This window comes from Leucoraja erinacea, chromosome 36 (assembly GCF_028641065.1).
Source record: "Leucoraja erinacea ecotype New England chromosome 36, Leri_hhj_1, whole genome shotgun sequence".
Classification (NCBI taxonomy): domain Eukaryota; kingdom Metazoa; phylum Chordata; class Chondrichthyes; order Rajiformes; family Rajidae; genus Leucoraja; species Leucoraja erinaceus.
The window spans coordinates 3,616,102-3,631,123 of NC_073412.1; the positions used below are offsets into that span (position 1 = coordinate 3,616,102).

The 15,022-nt window shown below is 49.9% G+C and overlaps 1 protein-coding gene across 1 annotated transcript in view; it reads left to right on the top strand.

Moving 5' to 3' along the window:
• Positions 1–15,022, top strand: part of LOC129713683 (AT-rich interactive domain-containing protein 3B-like) — a 118,020-nt gene that overhangs the window by 99,864 nt on the left and 3,134 nt on the right. The window contains exons 6-8 of the mRNA XM_055662943.1: positions 5,988–6,171; positions 7,134–7,378; positions 10,641–10,889. Of these exons, the coding sequence (XP_055518918.1) occupies positions 5,988–6,171; positions 7,134–7,378; positions 10,641–10,889 (678 nt within the window). The remainder of the gene's footprint in view (positions 1–5,987; positions 6,172–7,133; positions 7,379–10,640; positions 10,890–15,022) is intronic.

A 15,022-nucleotide genomic window follows, 5' to 3' on the forward strand; every position in this document is an offset into this window, starting at 1 on the left:
TGCTGCCTCACAGCGCCGGGGACCCAGGTTCCACCCTGACTACGGGCGCTGGGTGTACGGAGTTTGCACGTTCTCGCTGTAAAGGGGCTGTCCCACTCGGGCGACCTAATCCGCGAGTTCTGGCGAGTTTGCCCTCGACTCATACTCGCAGCATGGTCGACAAGAGGTCCTAGGAGGTCTTTGTAACTCTCCTTCATGCTCGAGATTAGTCCCCGCGTACTCGAGGCCTCAGCTAGGTGGCGCGTATATTTTTTTTCCACACGCGAGTAAAAAAAGGTCGCCATGGAAAAAATCGATACTTTTTTTACTCGTAGTTTTAGTCATAGTAAGTCGGCATGTTGACCGTGGAGTAGCTCAGCGAGACAGGCAGCATCTCTGGAGAGAAGGAATGGGCGACATTTCGGGTCGAGACCCTTCTTCAGACCAAAGATCCTATAGCGGAGCAAGATAGACCACTCCTGCTAAATGCAATGGGCTGACGTGTAGTACGCAACGGAGCGGAACGTGGGCCTTTTTTTCATCCATTTCAGTAACCGGACCCCACCCGACTCGCAGTGTAATCAACGTTGCGGGGGAACAGTTTGTGTTAATAAATTAAAATTCTGAAAATGAGAAGATTTTTCCCAAATAACTTTTATTTTTACGAGGATGTTTCCGTAACCGGCTTCCGTCTCCGCACTAGTTATCGTTGCTCCGCTACGGGATCTTTGGTGCGGAGACGGAAGCCGGTTACGGAAATGGGGCCGAAAATGACCCACGAATCTGCCCATGACCGTACTATGTCTTTTTCGTCGAGTGATCTATCTTGCTCGCTGTAGGATCTTTGCTTCAGACATGAAGAGTTTCTTCCCTTATACTGCGGTAGGTCGCGCCAGCCTTCCCAGTCACTTCCTGCTCCTCATTTGGCAGCACAGATGTTTATCAGCTGTGAGAGACGCAGGGTTTTGTCCTGTCCCGATGTTGACGCTTCCAATCGCACTCCCTGACAGACTATTAGTTTCCATTCAATCCCCGTAAACTCAATCAACAATTTCAATGTGAGAAAACAGACAGGTTTTGGAAATCTACTTCAAAGCCGGGCTTTAATTAAATTTCCTTCTTCCTTCCACCCGCCCTTTGTTACGAACATTTAAACTGCTAATCCACTGACATATTTACTACGCTGACGTATTAACAGCAACTCCTTCTATTTATTATTATTCAATGAATAATAAGTCATGAGACGGGCCTCACGGTGGCGCAGCGGTAGAGTTACTGCCTCACAGCGCCAGAGACCCGGGTTCGATCCCAACTACGGGTGCTGTCTGTACGGAGTTTGTGCGGAAGTTCTCCCCGTGACCTGCGTGGGTTTTCTCCGAGATCTTCGGTTTCCTCCCACACTCCAAAGACGTGCAGGTTTTGTAAGTTAATTGGCTTGGACATAAATGCAAATTGTCCCTAGTGGGTGTAGGATAGTGTTAGTGTGCGGGGATCGCTGGTCGGCACGGACATGGTGGGCCGAAGGGTGTGTTTCCCCCCATCACTTGCCGGGCTTTGTCCACCTGCCAGATCGCCTCCAGCTTTCTCCCTTTCGAATGCAATCAGTCTGGAGAAGGGTCCCGACCCAAAACATCACCGAGCCTTGTCCTCCAGAGATGCTGCCCGACCCGCTGAGTTCCTCCAGCACTCTGTGCCTCTTTTGGGGAAACACACCTCATTTTTCAGATTGAGGACTCTTGAGAAGGAGACAAAAATTGGTTGGTTACAGCACTTGCTATAAAACAAGGGTGTTCTTGAATGAAAGAGCATCGCCACTTTCATTTCACTGCACATCTCGTATGTGTATGTGACAAATAAACTTGACTTGACTTGACTTCTCACTCCCATATCGACACTGTTTATACACAATGACATCACATCACGCTGGACTAAAGACAAGAGAGAGTAGCAACACCACACTATTGATGCATACTAGCTGAAAGGAGATAAATAGAATCACACAGCACACTTAGAAACATAGAAACATAAAAAATAGGTGCAGGAGGAGGCCATTCGGCCCTTCGAGCCAGCACCGCCATTCATTGTGATCATGGCTGATCATCACCAATCAATAACCCGTGCCTGCCTTCTCCCCATATCCCTTGACTCCACTAGCCCTTAGAGCTCTATCTAACTCTCTCTTAAACCCATCCAGTGACTTGGCCTCCACTGCCCTCTGTGGCAGGGAATTCCATAAATTCACAACTCCTCATTAAATTCACAACTCTCTGGGTGAAAAGGTTTTTTCTCACCTCAGTCTTAAATGACCTCCCCTTTATTCTAAGACTGTGTGGCCCCTGGTTCTGGACTCGGCCAACATTGGGAACATTTTTCCTGCATCAAGCTTGTCCAGTCCTTTTATAATTTTATATATTTCTACAAGATATCCCCTCATCCTTCTACACTCCAGTGAATACAAGCCTAGTCTTTTCAATCTTTCCTCATATGACAGTCCCGCCATCCCAGGGATCAATCTGGTGAACCTACGCTGCACTGCCTCAATCACAAGGATGTCCTTCCTCAAATTAGGAGACCAAAACTGTACGCAATACTCCAGATATGGTCGTACCAGAGCCCTATACAACTGCATCTACAACTTGCTCCAATCTGACCAAAGACACCCATCAGCTTTTCCCTGTACCTCGGTACATGTAACAATAAGCTAAGCTCCACTGACTCAAGCTTAAATTGGCCCTCTGTAAATGGCCCTTAGTGTGTAGGGAGTGGATGTGAAAGTGGGATAACACAGAGCTACGGGTGATCGATGGTCAGCATGGGCTCGATGGGCCGAAGGGCCTGTTTCCACGCTGTATTTGTGTCTCTCAGCATTACCCTCCAGGTTTTCCAAGTGCAATTCATCCCAGGAGCTGATAGCCCTGTCCCACTCTACGAGTTCATTCCAAGAGCTCTCCCGAGTTTAAAAAAAATCAAACTCGTGGTAAGCGCGGAGAATGAACGTAGCGGGTACGTCGGAGCTCGGGGACGTCTGTTAGCGGCTCGTAACGCTAACGGCAGGTACTCGGGAAGACTCGCTAACGGCAGGTAAGCACGGGAAGACTGGTGAAGATTTTTCAACATGATGAAAAATGTCCACGAGAGCCCCGAGTACCGACGAGCGGCCGTTACAGTAAATCTCCGAGTTCGAATCAGGGCAAACTCGGGGAGAACTCTTGGAATGAACTCGTATTGTGGGACAAGGCCCATGGATCATCCAAAAGCAAACGACAGTGAGATTTGTAGGTTACACAAAAAAGCTGGAGAAACTCAGCGGGTGCAGCAGCATCTATGGAGCGAAGGAAATAGGCAACGTTTCGGGCCGAAACCCTTCTTCAGACTGATCGGGGGCGGGGGTGGGTGGGGACAAGAAAGGGAAAAGGAGGAGTAGCCCGAAGGCTGGGGGATGGGAGGAGACAGCAGGGGGGCTGAGGAAGGGGAGGAGAATGCAAGGACTAACAAAATTGGGAGAATTCGATGTTCATGCCCCCGGGATGCAGACTCCCCAAACGGAATATGAGGTGCTGTTCCTCCAATTTCCGGTGCTGCTCGCTGTGGCCATGGAGGAGACCCAGGACAGAGAGGTCGGAGACGGAGTGGGAGGGGGAGTTGAAGTGCTGAGCCACCGGGACTGCACACTGAGACTGCAGGTGCTGGTTTAAACCGAAGACAGACACAGAACGCTGGAGTAACTCAGCGGGACGGGCAGCATCTCTGGAGAGAAGGAATGGGCGACATTTCGGGTCGAAACCCTTCTTCATACTTGTAGGTAGGAACTGCAGGTGCTGGTTTAAACCGAAGACAGACACAGAATGCTGGAGTAACTCAGCGGGACAGGCAGCATCTCTGGAGAGAAGGTATTCACGTCCATTTAAAGTTGGAGATTGTTACAAGCTGTGAACCTGTCTCCACAGCCCATGAAATACATGGCCATTACCTTCACATTAGTACCACTTTGTGATTACATCAGATGGCCTGACTTGCCTAATCTCTATAAATGGGTGAGTTCAGCCTGGGTGGGGAGTACTGCCTTAAATCGCTGTGTTAAACTCCCCATGTCAGCCAAGGTCACCCTGTATTGATCCAACCATCACTGAATTGTGTACCAGCGCACTTAAAATGCCGTAAGTCATCGTTTATAGCTCCGGCCTTTATCTCATCCCACTGGCCAGAGTGGATGTGGAGAGGATGTTTCCACTAGTGGGAGAGCCCAGGGCCAGAGGTCGCAGCCTGAGAATTAAAGGGCGTTCCTTTTGGGAAGGAGATGAGGAGGGATTTCTTTAGTCACAGGGCGGTGAATCTGTGGAATTCTTTGCCGCAGACGGGGCTGCGGAGGCCACAAGTCAATGGATATTTTCCCAAGAAGGAGATGGATGGATTATTGATTAGTACAGGTGTTTAAGAAGGAACTGCAGATGCTAGAAAAATGGAAGGAAGACAAAAATGCTGGAGGAACTCAGCGGGTGCAGCAGCGTCTATGGAGCGAAGGAAATAGGCAACGTTTCGGGTCGAAACCCTTCCGGGTTTCGACCCGAAACGTTGCCTATTTCCTTCAGGGTTTCGGCCCAAAACATTGCCTATTTCCTTCCGGGTTTCGGCCCGAAACGTTGCCCATTTCCTTCAGGGTTTCGGCCCGAAACGTTGCCTATTTCCTTCCAGGATTCGTACCGAAACGTTGCCTATTTCCTTCAGGGTTTCGGCCCGAAACGTTGCCTATTTCCTTCAGGGATTCAGCCCGAAACGTTGCCTATTTCCTTCAGGGTTTCGGCCCGAAACGTTGCCTATTTCCTTCAGGGTTTCGACCCGAAACGTTGCCTATTTCCTTCAGGGTTTCGGCCCGAAACGTAGCCTATTTCCTTCAGGGTTTCGGCCCGAAACGTTGCCTATTTCCTTCGCTCCATAGATGCTTTCGATTTGTACAGGTGTCAGGGGTTATGGGGAGAAGGCAGGAGAATGGGGTTGAGAGGGAGAGATAGATCAGCCGTGATTGAATGGACTTGATGGGCTGAATGGCCTAATTCTGCTCCTATCACTTGTGAACATATAACACAAGTCCTTGGTGGGCATAGAATGCTGGAGAAACTCAGTGGGTGAGGCAGCATCTATGGACAGAAGGAATTGGCCATCTTTTGGGTCGAGACCCTTCTGTCCGAAATGTCGCCAATTCCTTCTCACCATAGACGCTGCCTCCCCCGCTGAGTGTCTCCAGCATTTTTGTGCCTGACTTAGATTTTGCCAGCAGTTTGTGAGCAGTTCTTTCTTTAACACAAGTAATAGAAACATAGAAAATAGGTGCAGGAGGAGGCCATTCGGCCCTTTGAGCCAGCACCGCCATTCATTGTGATCATGGCTGATCGTCCCCAATCAATAACGCGTGCCTGCCTTCTCCCAATATCCCTGGACTCCACAAGCCCCTAGAGCTCTATCGAACTCTCTCTTAAATCCATCCAGTACTTGGCCTCCACTGCCCTCTGTGGCAGGAATTCCATAAATTCACAACTCTCTGGGTGAAAAACGTTTTTTTCTCACCTCAGTCTTAAATGACCTCCCCTTTATTCTAAGACTGTGTGGCCCCTGGTTCTGGACTCGCCCAACATTGGGAACATTTTTCCTGCAGATAGCTTGTCCAGTCCTTTTATAATTTTATATGTTTCTATAAGATCCCCCCCCTCATCCTTCTAAACTCCAGTGAATACAAGCCTAGTCTTTTCAATCTTTCCTCATATGACAGTCCCACCATCCCAGGGATCAATCTGGTGAACCTACGCTGCACTGCCTCAATCACAAGGATGTCCTTCCTCAAATTAGGAGACCTAAACTGTACACAATACTCCAGACGTGGTCTCACCAGAGCCCTAGACAACTGCAGAAGAACCTCTTTACTCCTATACGGAAATCCTCTTGTTATGAAGGCCAACAATGTGTTTTAACAGTAATTCACTGATGGACCAAAAAACACGTCTTGTCTTTTGCAGGAACCCCGGTGAACAGGATTCCCATCATGGCCAAGCAGGTGCTGGACCTGTACATGTTGTACAAACTGGTGACGGAGAAGGGGGGTCTAGTGGAAGTGATCAACAAGAAGATCTGGCGGGAAATCACCAAGGGTCTGAACCTACCTACCTCAATTACCAGCGCAGCCTTTACACTCAGGACACAGTGAGTGCTCGCGGCCACAGACAATAGGCAATAGACCATTCGGCCCTTCGAGCCAGCACCGCCATTCACTGTGATCATGGCTGATCATCCCCAATCAGTACCCCGTTCCTGCCTTCTCCCCATATCCCCTGACTCCGCTATCTTTAAGAGCCCTATCTAGCTCGCTCTTGAAAGCATCCAGAGAACCCGCCTCCACCGCCCTCTGAGGCAGAGAATTCCACACTCTCTGTGTGAGAAAAAGTGTTTCCACATCTCCGTTCTAAATGGCTTTTACCCCTTATTCTGAAACTGTGTGTGTGTGGCCCCTGGTTCTGGGCTCCCCCAACTTCGAGAACATGTTTCCTGCCTCTAGTGTGTCCAAGCCCTTAACAATCTTATATGTTTCAATGGACAATAGGGCAGGAGTAGGTCATTCGGCCCTTCGAGCCAGCACCGCCATCAAATGTGATCATGGCTGATCATCCCGAATCAGTACCCCGTTCCTGCTTTCTCCCCACACCCCTTGATTCCATTAGCCCTAAGAGATGAATCTAACTCTCTCTTGAATACATCCAGTGAATTGGCCTCCACTGCCTTCTGTGGCAGAGAATTCCACATGTATTGGAATGCATATCACGGTGGCGCAGCAGTAGAGTTGCTGCCTTTCAGCGAATGCAGCGCCAGAGACCCGGGTTCGATCCCGACTTTGGGTGCTGTCTGTACGGAGTTTGCACGTTCTCCCCGTGACCTGCGTGGGTTTTCGCCGAGATCTTTGGTTTCCTCCCACACTCCAAAGACGTGCAGGTTTGTAGGTTAATTGGCTTGGTGTCAATGTAAAAACTGTTCCTAGTGGACGTAGAGGATCGTGTTAGTGTGCGGGGATCGCTGGTCGGCGCGGACCCTGTTTCTGCGCTGTATCTCTAAACTAAACTAAAATATGATTCGGGGAAGAGTGTAACGGGCGTGTTTTTGGCCTCTTGCAGATACATGAAATACCTCTACCCGTACGAATGTGAAAAACAATCGCTCAGCTCACCTGCCGAGCTACAGGCGGCCATCGACAGTAACCGACGGGAGGGCAGGAGGCCCAGCTACAGCTCCGCTCTCTTTGGGTACTCGCCAAGCACGGGCCCCGGCCTTCTCTCCCCCCCCAAGGTCCACCTGTCCTCCATGAATGTTTCCTCCAGCAATGGTGCCCATCTCCCCTCCGGCCACATCATCAAGAAAGGTAACTGCTGCGTTCCTCCGTGCTTTGCTCTTCCCCGTCGCGCTTTTCCCCACAGCTCCGCAGCCCTCCAACCGGGAGTAAGGAATGGGATGTGCGGGAAGGAACTGCAGGTGCTTCCCATATGGATGGGAAAGGAATGGAGGGTTATGGTCTGGGCGCAGGTATATGGGACTAGGGGAGATTATGTGTTCGGCACGGACTAGAAGGGTCGAGATGGCCTGTTTCCGTGCTGAAATTGTTATATGGTTATATATGGTGCTGGTTTAAACCGAAGATAGATGCAAAAAGCTGGAGTAACTCAGCGGGACAGGCAGCATCACTGGAGAGAAGGAGTGGGTGATGTTTCGGGTCGAGACCCTTCTTCAGACTGAGTAACCCTTCCCTCTCTCTCCCTCCCTCCCCCAACCTAGCTCTCCGACTAGTTTCACCCCCCCCCCCCCAGATTTTTCTGGTTGCGTTCCTCGTTGTCACCCCCACTGGGTGGCCGACCTGTTTCCGCGCTGTATAGAAACATAGACAATAGGTGTAGGAGTAGGCCATTCGGCCCTTCGAGCCTCTACCACCATTCAATATGATCATGGCTGATCATCCAACTCAGTATCCCGTACCTGCCTTCTCTCCATACCCACAAGGGCCACATCTAACTCCCTCTGGAACTCTGGAACATCTAAACAAACTTAGAAACATTGAACATAGAATTATAGGTGCAGGAGTCGGCCATTCAACCCTTTGAGCCAGCACCGCATACTGCCATTCAATATGATCATGGCTGATCATCCAACTCAGTATCCCGTACCTGCCTTCTCCATACCCTATGATCCCCTTAGCCACAAGGGCCACATCTCACTCCCTCTTAAATATAGCCAATGAACTGTGGCCTCGACTACCCTCTGTGGCAGAGAGTTCCAGAGATTCACCACTCTTTGTGTGAAAAAAGTTCTTCTCATCTCGGTTTTAAAGGATTCCCCCCTTATCCTTAAACTGTGACCCCTTGTCCTGGACTTCCCCAACATCGGGAACAATCTTCCTGCATCTAGCCTGTCCAACCCCTTAAGAATTTTGTAAGTTTCTATAAGATCCCCTCTCAATCTCCTAAATTCTAGAGAGTATAAACCAAGTCTATCCAGTCTATTCAACATTTCTTTGACACCGTCTTCTTTGATCTGTTATCTTCACACCTTGCCTTTCCCTATCTCTAGTCTCCCTCTCCCCCGACTATCAGTCTGACGAATGATTTTGACCCATTCCTTCTCTCCAGAGATGCTGCCTGTCCCGCTAAGTTAATCCGGCATTTGGTGTCCATCTGAGGAATTGAATGCTGTATACCTAGTTTTTCAGAGAGCCTTCGATAAGGTCCCACACAAGAGGGTGCTGAGGAAGATGGGAGCCCATGATATCAAAGGGCAGATACTAGCATGGATAGCAGGTTGGCTGGATGGCAAAAGGCAAAGAGTGGCAATAAAGGGGCAATAAAGACTGTCATATGAGGAAAGATTGAAAAGACCGGGCTTGTATTCACTGGAGTTTAGAAGGATGAGGGGGGATCTTATAGAAACATATAAAATTATAAAAGGACTGGACAAACTAGATGCAGGAAAAATGTTCCCAATGTTGGGTGAGTCCAGAACCAGGGGCCACACAGTCTTAGAATGAAGGGGAGGCCATTTAAGACTGAGGTGAGAAAACACTTTTTCACCCAGAGAGGTGTGAATTTGTGGAATTCCCTGCCACAGAGGGCAGTGGAGGCCAAGTCACTGGATGGATTTAAGAGAGAGTTAGATAGAGCTCTAGGGGCTAGTGGAGTCAAGGGATATGGGGAGAAGGTTATTGATAGGGGACGATCAGCCATGATCGCAATGAATGGTGGTGTTGGCTCGAGGGGCCGAATGGCCTCCTCCTGCACCTATTTTCTATGTTTCTATGTAAAGGGGGCTTTTTGGGTGACTAGCGGAGTTCCGCAGAGGTCGGTGCTGGGGCCGCTACTCTTCCACGTCGTATATTAATGATTTGGACGATGGGATTGAAGGCTTGGTGGGCAGGTTTGCAGATGATACGAAAATAGGTGGAGGGACAGGTTGTGTAGAGAAGGCAGGGAGACTGCAGAAGGACTTGGACAGGTTGGGAGAGTGGGCAGAGAAGTGGCTGATGGAATATAGTGTTGCATAGTGTGTAGTCGTGCATTTTGGTAGCAGGAATAACGGCGTGGACTATTTTCTAAGTGGGGAGAGAATCCAGAAGTCGGAGGTGCAGGATTCGGGCTTGGGAGTACTGGTGCAGGATTCCCCAAAAAAAGTTAATTTGCCAGTCGAATTGGTAGTAAAAGAAAGCAAACTCTATACGAGCATTCATTTCAAGAGATGGCTGTGGCCTAGTCAATGGATATTTTTTAAGGCAGAGATAGATAAAGTATTTCCCCCTCTCTCCGCTCTTCCCACTCACCCTCTCTCCCTCCCTCTCTCCCTCCCTCCCCCTCTCTCCGACACTCCCTCTCTTTTGGCCCAGGGAACCAAGAGCCTCAGGCTCTCCCTCAATCTCTCACCCGTGTTTCCGTTCCATGTTAATGTTCTCGATGTAGATTCTCCCCCTCCCCCCCTCCTCCCCCCCCCCCCCCCCTCCCTCCCCTCCCCTTTCTTCCTCTCTCTCTCCCTATCTCTCCCTTCCTCTCCTCCCTATCCACTCGCCCTCTCTCCCCCTCCCTCCCACCCTCCCATCCATGTGTGAGTGCTACTGGGCTGTGTGGGTGAGCGGTGCAGAGCAGTCAGTGTTGCCAACTTTCTCACTCGCAAAAATAAGGGGCAAAAGATCAAAATCCGGGACAAATTCCCCACGGCAATCCGTTGCCCGACTGGGCCGTGTCTGAGTGAACGATGAGTTGGCCCGGGGTGCTGGACTGCACACAAAGCCCAGCCGGCGGGGCCAGCTGAGGAGTTTTGGCCCGGGGGCTGCCCGCTAAGTCCGGCGCCCCGTCCAACTCATGAACGGCCGTGAGGAGGAGGGGTGGTGGTGGTGTCGGCGGTAAGCGAAGGCCCGAAGGTCGGACGGATGGCCGGGTTGTTGACCGACCAACGGGGCTGCTGGCGGGATGCTGCTGCTGCACTCCACGGGCTGCACTACGTCGGGACGGGTGAGGCAAGGGCAGGGGCCGGACCCGAGTAGTAGCGGTCAAATACGGGACAAGGGCGGTCCCGTACGGGACAAACCTATTTAGCCCAATACACAGCACTGACCTGCCCCGGGCCTGTGTTCTGTCTCCGTCACACAGAGGATGGATTGGCCAGCTGCTCTCTCGGCCCAGGCCGTATACACATCCCATTCACGCTGGGCGGCCACCACTCGGGGCTGCCCATCACCCTGGAGCAACTGAGAGACAAGCTGGAGAGCGGCGAGCCTCCGGACAAAAGGGTGGCCCGGATCTCGGAGGACCAGCAACGCCTGATGCAGCAGGCCCTACAGCACAACCTCTTCGCCATGGCAACCCACATGCCCATGAGCATCAAGATCAACGGCAAAGGTAGGCCCCCACTTCAGTTTTAGCTTGGAGATACAGAGACGGTTCACCAGGCTGATTCCTGGGATGTCAGGACTGTCTTATGAAGAAAGACTGGATAGACTCGGCTTGTACTCGCTAGAATTTAGGAGATTGAGGGGGGATCTTATAGAAACTTACACAATTCTTAAGGGGTTGGACAGGCTAGATGCAGGAAGATTGTTCCCGATGTTGGGGAAGTCCAGGACAAGGGGTCACAGCTTAAGGATAAGAGGGAAATCTTTTAGGACCGAGATGAGAAAAACATTTTTTACACAGAGAGTGGTGAATCTGTGGAATTCTCTGCCACAGAATGTAGTTGAGGCCACACAGTTCATTGGCTATATTTAAGAGGGAGTTAGATGTGGCCCTTGTGGCTAAAGGGATCAGGGGGTATGGAGAGAAGGCAGGTACAGGATACTGAGTTGGATGATCAGCCATGATCATATTGAATGGCAGTGCAGGCTCGAAGGGCCGAATGGCCTCTACTCCTGCACCTATTGCCTATGTTTTCTATACAGCGCGGAAACAGGCCCTTCGGCCCACCTAGTCCGCACTATCCTACGCACACCATGTTCTCCAGAGATGTCACCACCTGTCCTGCTGAGTTACTCCAGCTTTTTGGGGCCATGGTTTAAACTAGCTTCTGCTGGTCCTAAAGTTAATCAGCTTGGGTTGTATCCTTGGTATAAGTGTGAATGTTTAAGAAGGAACTGCAGATGCTGGAAAAATCGAAGGTAGACAAAAATGCTGGAGAAACTCAGCGGGTGAGGCAGCATCTATGGAGCGAAGGAATGGGTGACGTTTCGGTTCGAGACCTGGAAGCATCTATGGAGCGAAGGAATAGGTGATGTTTCGGGTCGAGACCCTTCCTGGTCTCGACCCGAAACGTCACCTATTCCTTCGCTCCATAGATGCTGCCTCACCCGCTGAGTTTCTCCAGCATTTTTGTCTACCTCTGGTAGAGTACCATAGACACATAGACAATAGGTGCAGGAGTAGAGGCCATTCGCCCCCTTCGAGCCTGCACCGCCATTCAATATGATCATGGCTGATCATCCAACTCAGTATCCTGTACCTGCCTTCTCTCCATACCCTCTGATCCCTTTAGCCACAAGGGCCACATCTATCTCCCTCTTAAATATAGCCAATGAACTGTGGCCTCAACTACCTTCTGTGGCAGAGAGTTCCACCACTCTCTGTATGAAAAATGTTTTTCTCATCTCGGTCCTAAAGGATTTCCCCCTTTATCCTTAAACTGTGACCCCTTGTCCTGGACTTCCCTAACATCGGGAACAATCTTCCTGCATCTAGCCTGTCCAACCCCTTAAGAATTTTGTAAGTTTCTCTAAGATCCCTCCCTCAATCTTCTAAATTCTAGCGAGTACAAGCCGAGTCTATCCAGTCTTTCTTCATATGAAAGTCCAGTCATCCCAGGAATCAGTCTGGTGAACCTTCTCTGTTCTCCCTCTATGGCAAGAATGTCTTTCCTCCGATTTTGAGACCAAAACTGTGTGCAATACTCCAGGTGTGGTCTCACCCAAGACCCTGTACAACTGCAGTAGAACCTCCCTGCTCCTATAATCTAATCCTTTTGCTATGAATGCTAACATACCATTCGCTTTCTTCACTGCCTGCTGCACCTGCATGCCTACTTTCAATGACTGGTGTACCATGACACCCAGGTCTCGTATAAGTGTAAGATAGGTATAGATTGTCCCCCTGTGTGTGTGTTTGGCTTGTGTTAGTGTGCGGGGATCGCTGGTCGGGTGGGCCGAAGGGCCTGTTTCCGCGCTAAACGAAATGAAATGAAACTGCAAACTGAATGTATGGGATTGCCAACTGAGGTCAAGGAATAGTTGTGGCCAAAATCCAAAGGCAGGGCAAGTCTGGCAATTGAGAATGTGAATATGGTTTACAAAAAGCTTCATGGTTGCAGGTCAGGTTGTTCGGTTGTACAGTGGGGAATGAGAGTTAGTGTTGTCATTGGCAGGAGTCCAAAGAGTTTATTTTCAATTCTGTTGTAACAGCAATAGGTTCATGGCCGTTTACCCACTTGAATCTTTCTGCCGATGATGCAGTCTAAGGTTCAGGCTGGGACACGCAGAGAAACCCTTCCACAGAGGCGCCGTAGAAAGCATTTTATCAATAGACAATTGACAATAGGCCCAGGAGTAGGCCATTCGGCCCTTCCAGCCAGCACCGCCATTCAATGTGACCATGGCTGATCATCCCCAATCAGTACCCCATTCCTGCCTTCTCCCCATATCCCCTGACTCCGCTATTTTTAAGAGCCCTATCTACCTCTCTCTTGAAAGCATCTAGAGAACCTGCCTCCACCGCCCTCTGAGGCTGAGAATTTCACTACACCCAGGTGTGTGTGACTAATAAAATAACCTTTTGAGTCTTTGAACCTTTGAGAATTCCACAGACTCACCACTCTCTGTGAGAAAAAGCGTTTCCTCGTCTCCGTTCTAAATGGCTTACCCCTTATTCTTAAACTGTGTGTGGCCCCTGGTTCTGGACTCCCCCCAACATCGGGAAGATGTTTCCTGCCTCTAGCGTGTCCAAACCCTTAACAATCTTATATCTTAGGTACACAAAATGCTGGAGAAACTCAGCGGGTGCAGCAGCATCTATGGAGCGAAGGAAATAGGCAATGTTTCGGGCCGAAACCCTTCTTCAGAATCTTTCTGCGTGTCCTGCAGAGTTACTCCAGCATTTTGTGTCTATCTTTGACTGTCCCATGAAGGCGGGTGCGGTGAGATTGAGAATGGTACAACATCATCTGATGCCTCAACTCAGCGTTTAACCTCTCAATGGGGGCGGGCTGCCATCCTGTGGACTGTTTATGCACTGCAGGTAATTAGATACAGCCACAGTAACAGAGCATGGAAACATAGAAACATAGACAATAGGTGCAGGAGTAGAGGCCATTCGGCCCTTCGAGCCTGCACCGCCATTCAATATGATCATGGCTGATCATCCAACTCAGTGTCCCATCCCTGCCTTCTCTCCATACCCCCTGATCTCTTTAGCCACAAGGGCCACATCTAACTCCCTCTTAAATATAGCCAACAAACTGTGGCCTCAACTACCTTCTGTGGCAGAGAATTCCAGAGATTCACAACTCTCTGTGTGAAAAATGTTTGTCCCACCTGCCTGCATTTGCTCCATACCCCTGCAAATCTACCCATCCACGTACCTGTCCAAATGTTTAAGAAGGAACTGCAGATGCTGGAAAAATCGAAGGTAGACAAAAATGCTGTAGAAACTCAGCGGGTGAGGCAGCATCTATGGAGCGAAGGAATGCCTGACGTTTCGGGTCGAGACCTGGAAGCATCGTGATATCGTTGTGATAGTCCCTGCCTCAACGACCTCCTCTGGCAGCTCCTTCCATACACCCACAGTGTGAAAAAAGTTGCCCCTCAATAGGTTCCTATTATAATCTTTCCACCTCCTCACCTTTAAGCCTGTGTCCTCTGGTTCTTGATTCCAAGAGTCCCCAAAAAATGCAGATGCTGGAAGAATTGCAACAGCCAGCAAAACAAGCGAACAATGCCAACCATAAATTTACCGTAAAACTGGAGAAACTCAGCGGGCCAGGCAGCATCTGCGGAAGCAACGGATAGGTGATATTTCGGGTCAGGACCCTTCTTCGAACTCATGGCACAAGGAAGGTTCCGAGCCCAAAACCTCGCCTGAGTCTCAAGAAAGATCCCGGCTCAAAAGCATTGTCTGTCCATTCCCTCCACAGATGCTGCCTGTCCCGTTGAGTTACTCCAGCACTTTGTGTTTTACTCGGGAATCCAGCATCTGCAGTTCCTTGTGTCTCTGTAAAAAATTACTACTGAACAAGACATTGTCCTGACCCATTATCTCTGTTTGGCTCAAAGTGCTGGAGTAACTCAGTGGGACAGGCAGCATCTCTGGAGAAAGAGGATGGGTGACGTTTTGTGTCGGGACCCTTCTTCAGTCTGACATTAGGCTACCCTTCAGGTCCAAGATTGTTAGAGTCTTAACTTGGCCATGAGGACCCATTGCCCTGGTGACAGCACTGGGTCGGAGTCCATTTTAGTTTAGGGATACAGCGTGGAAACATGCCTGGTATTTAGAAT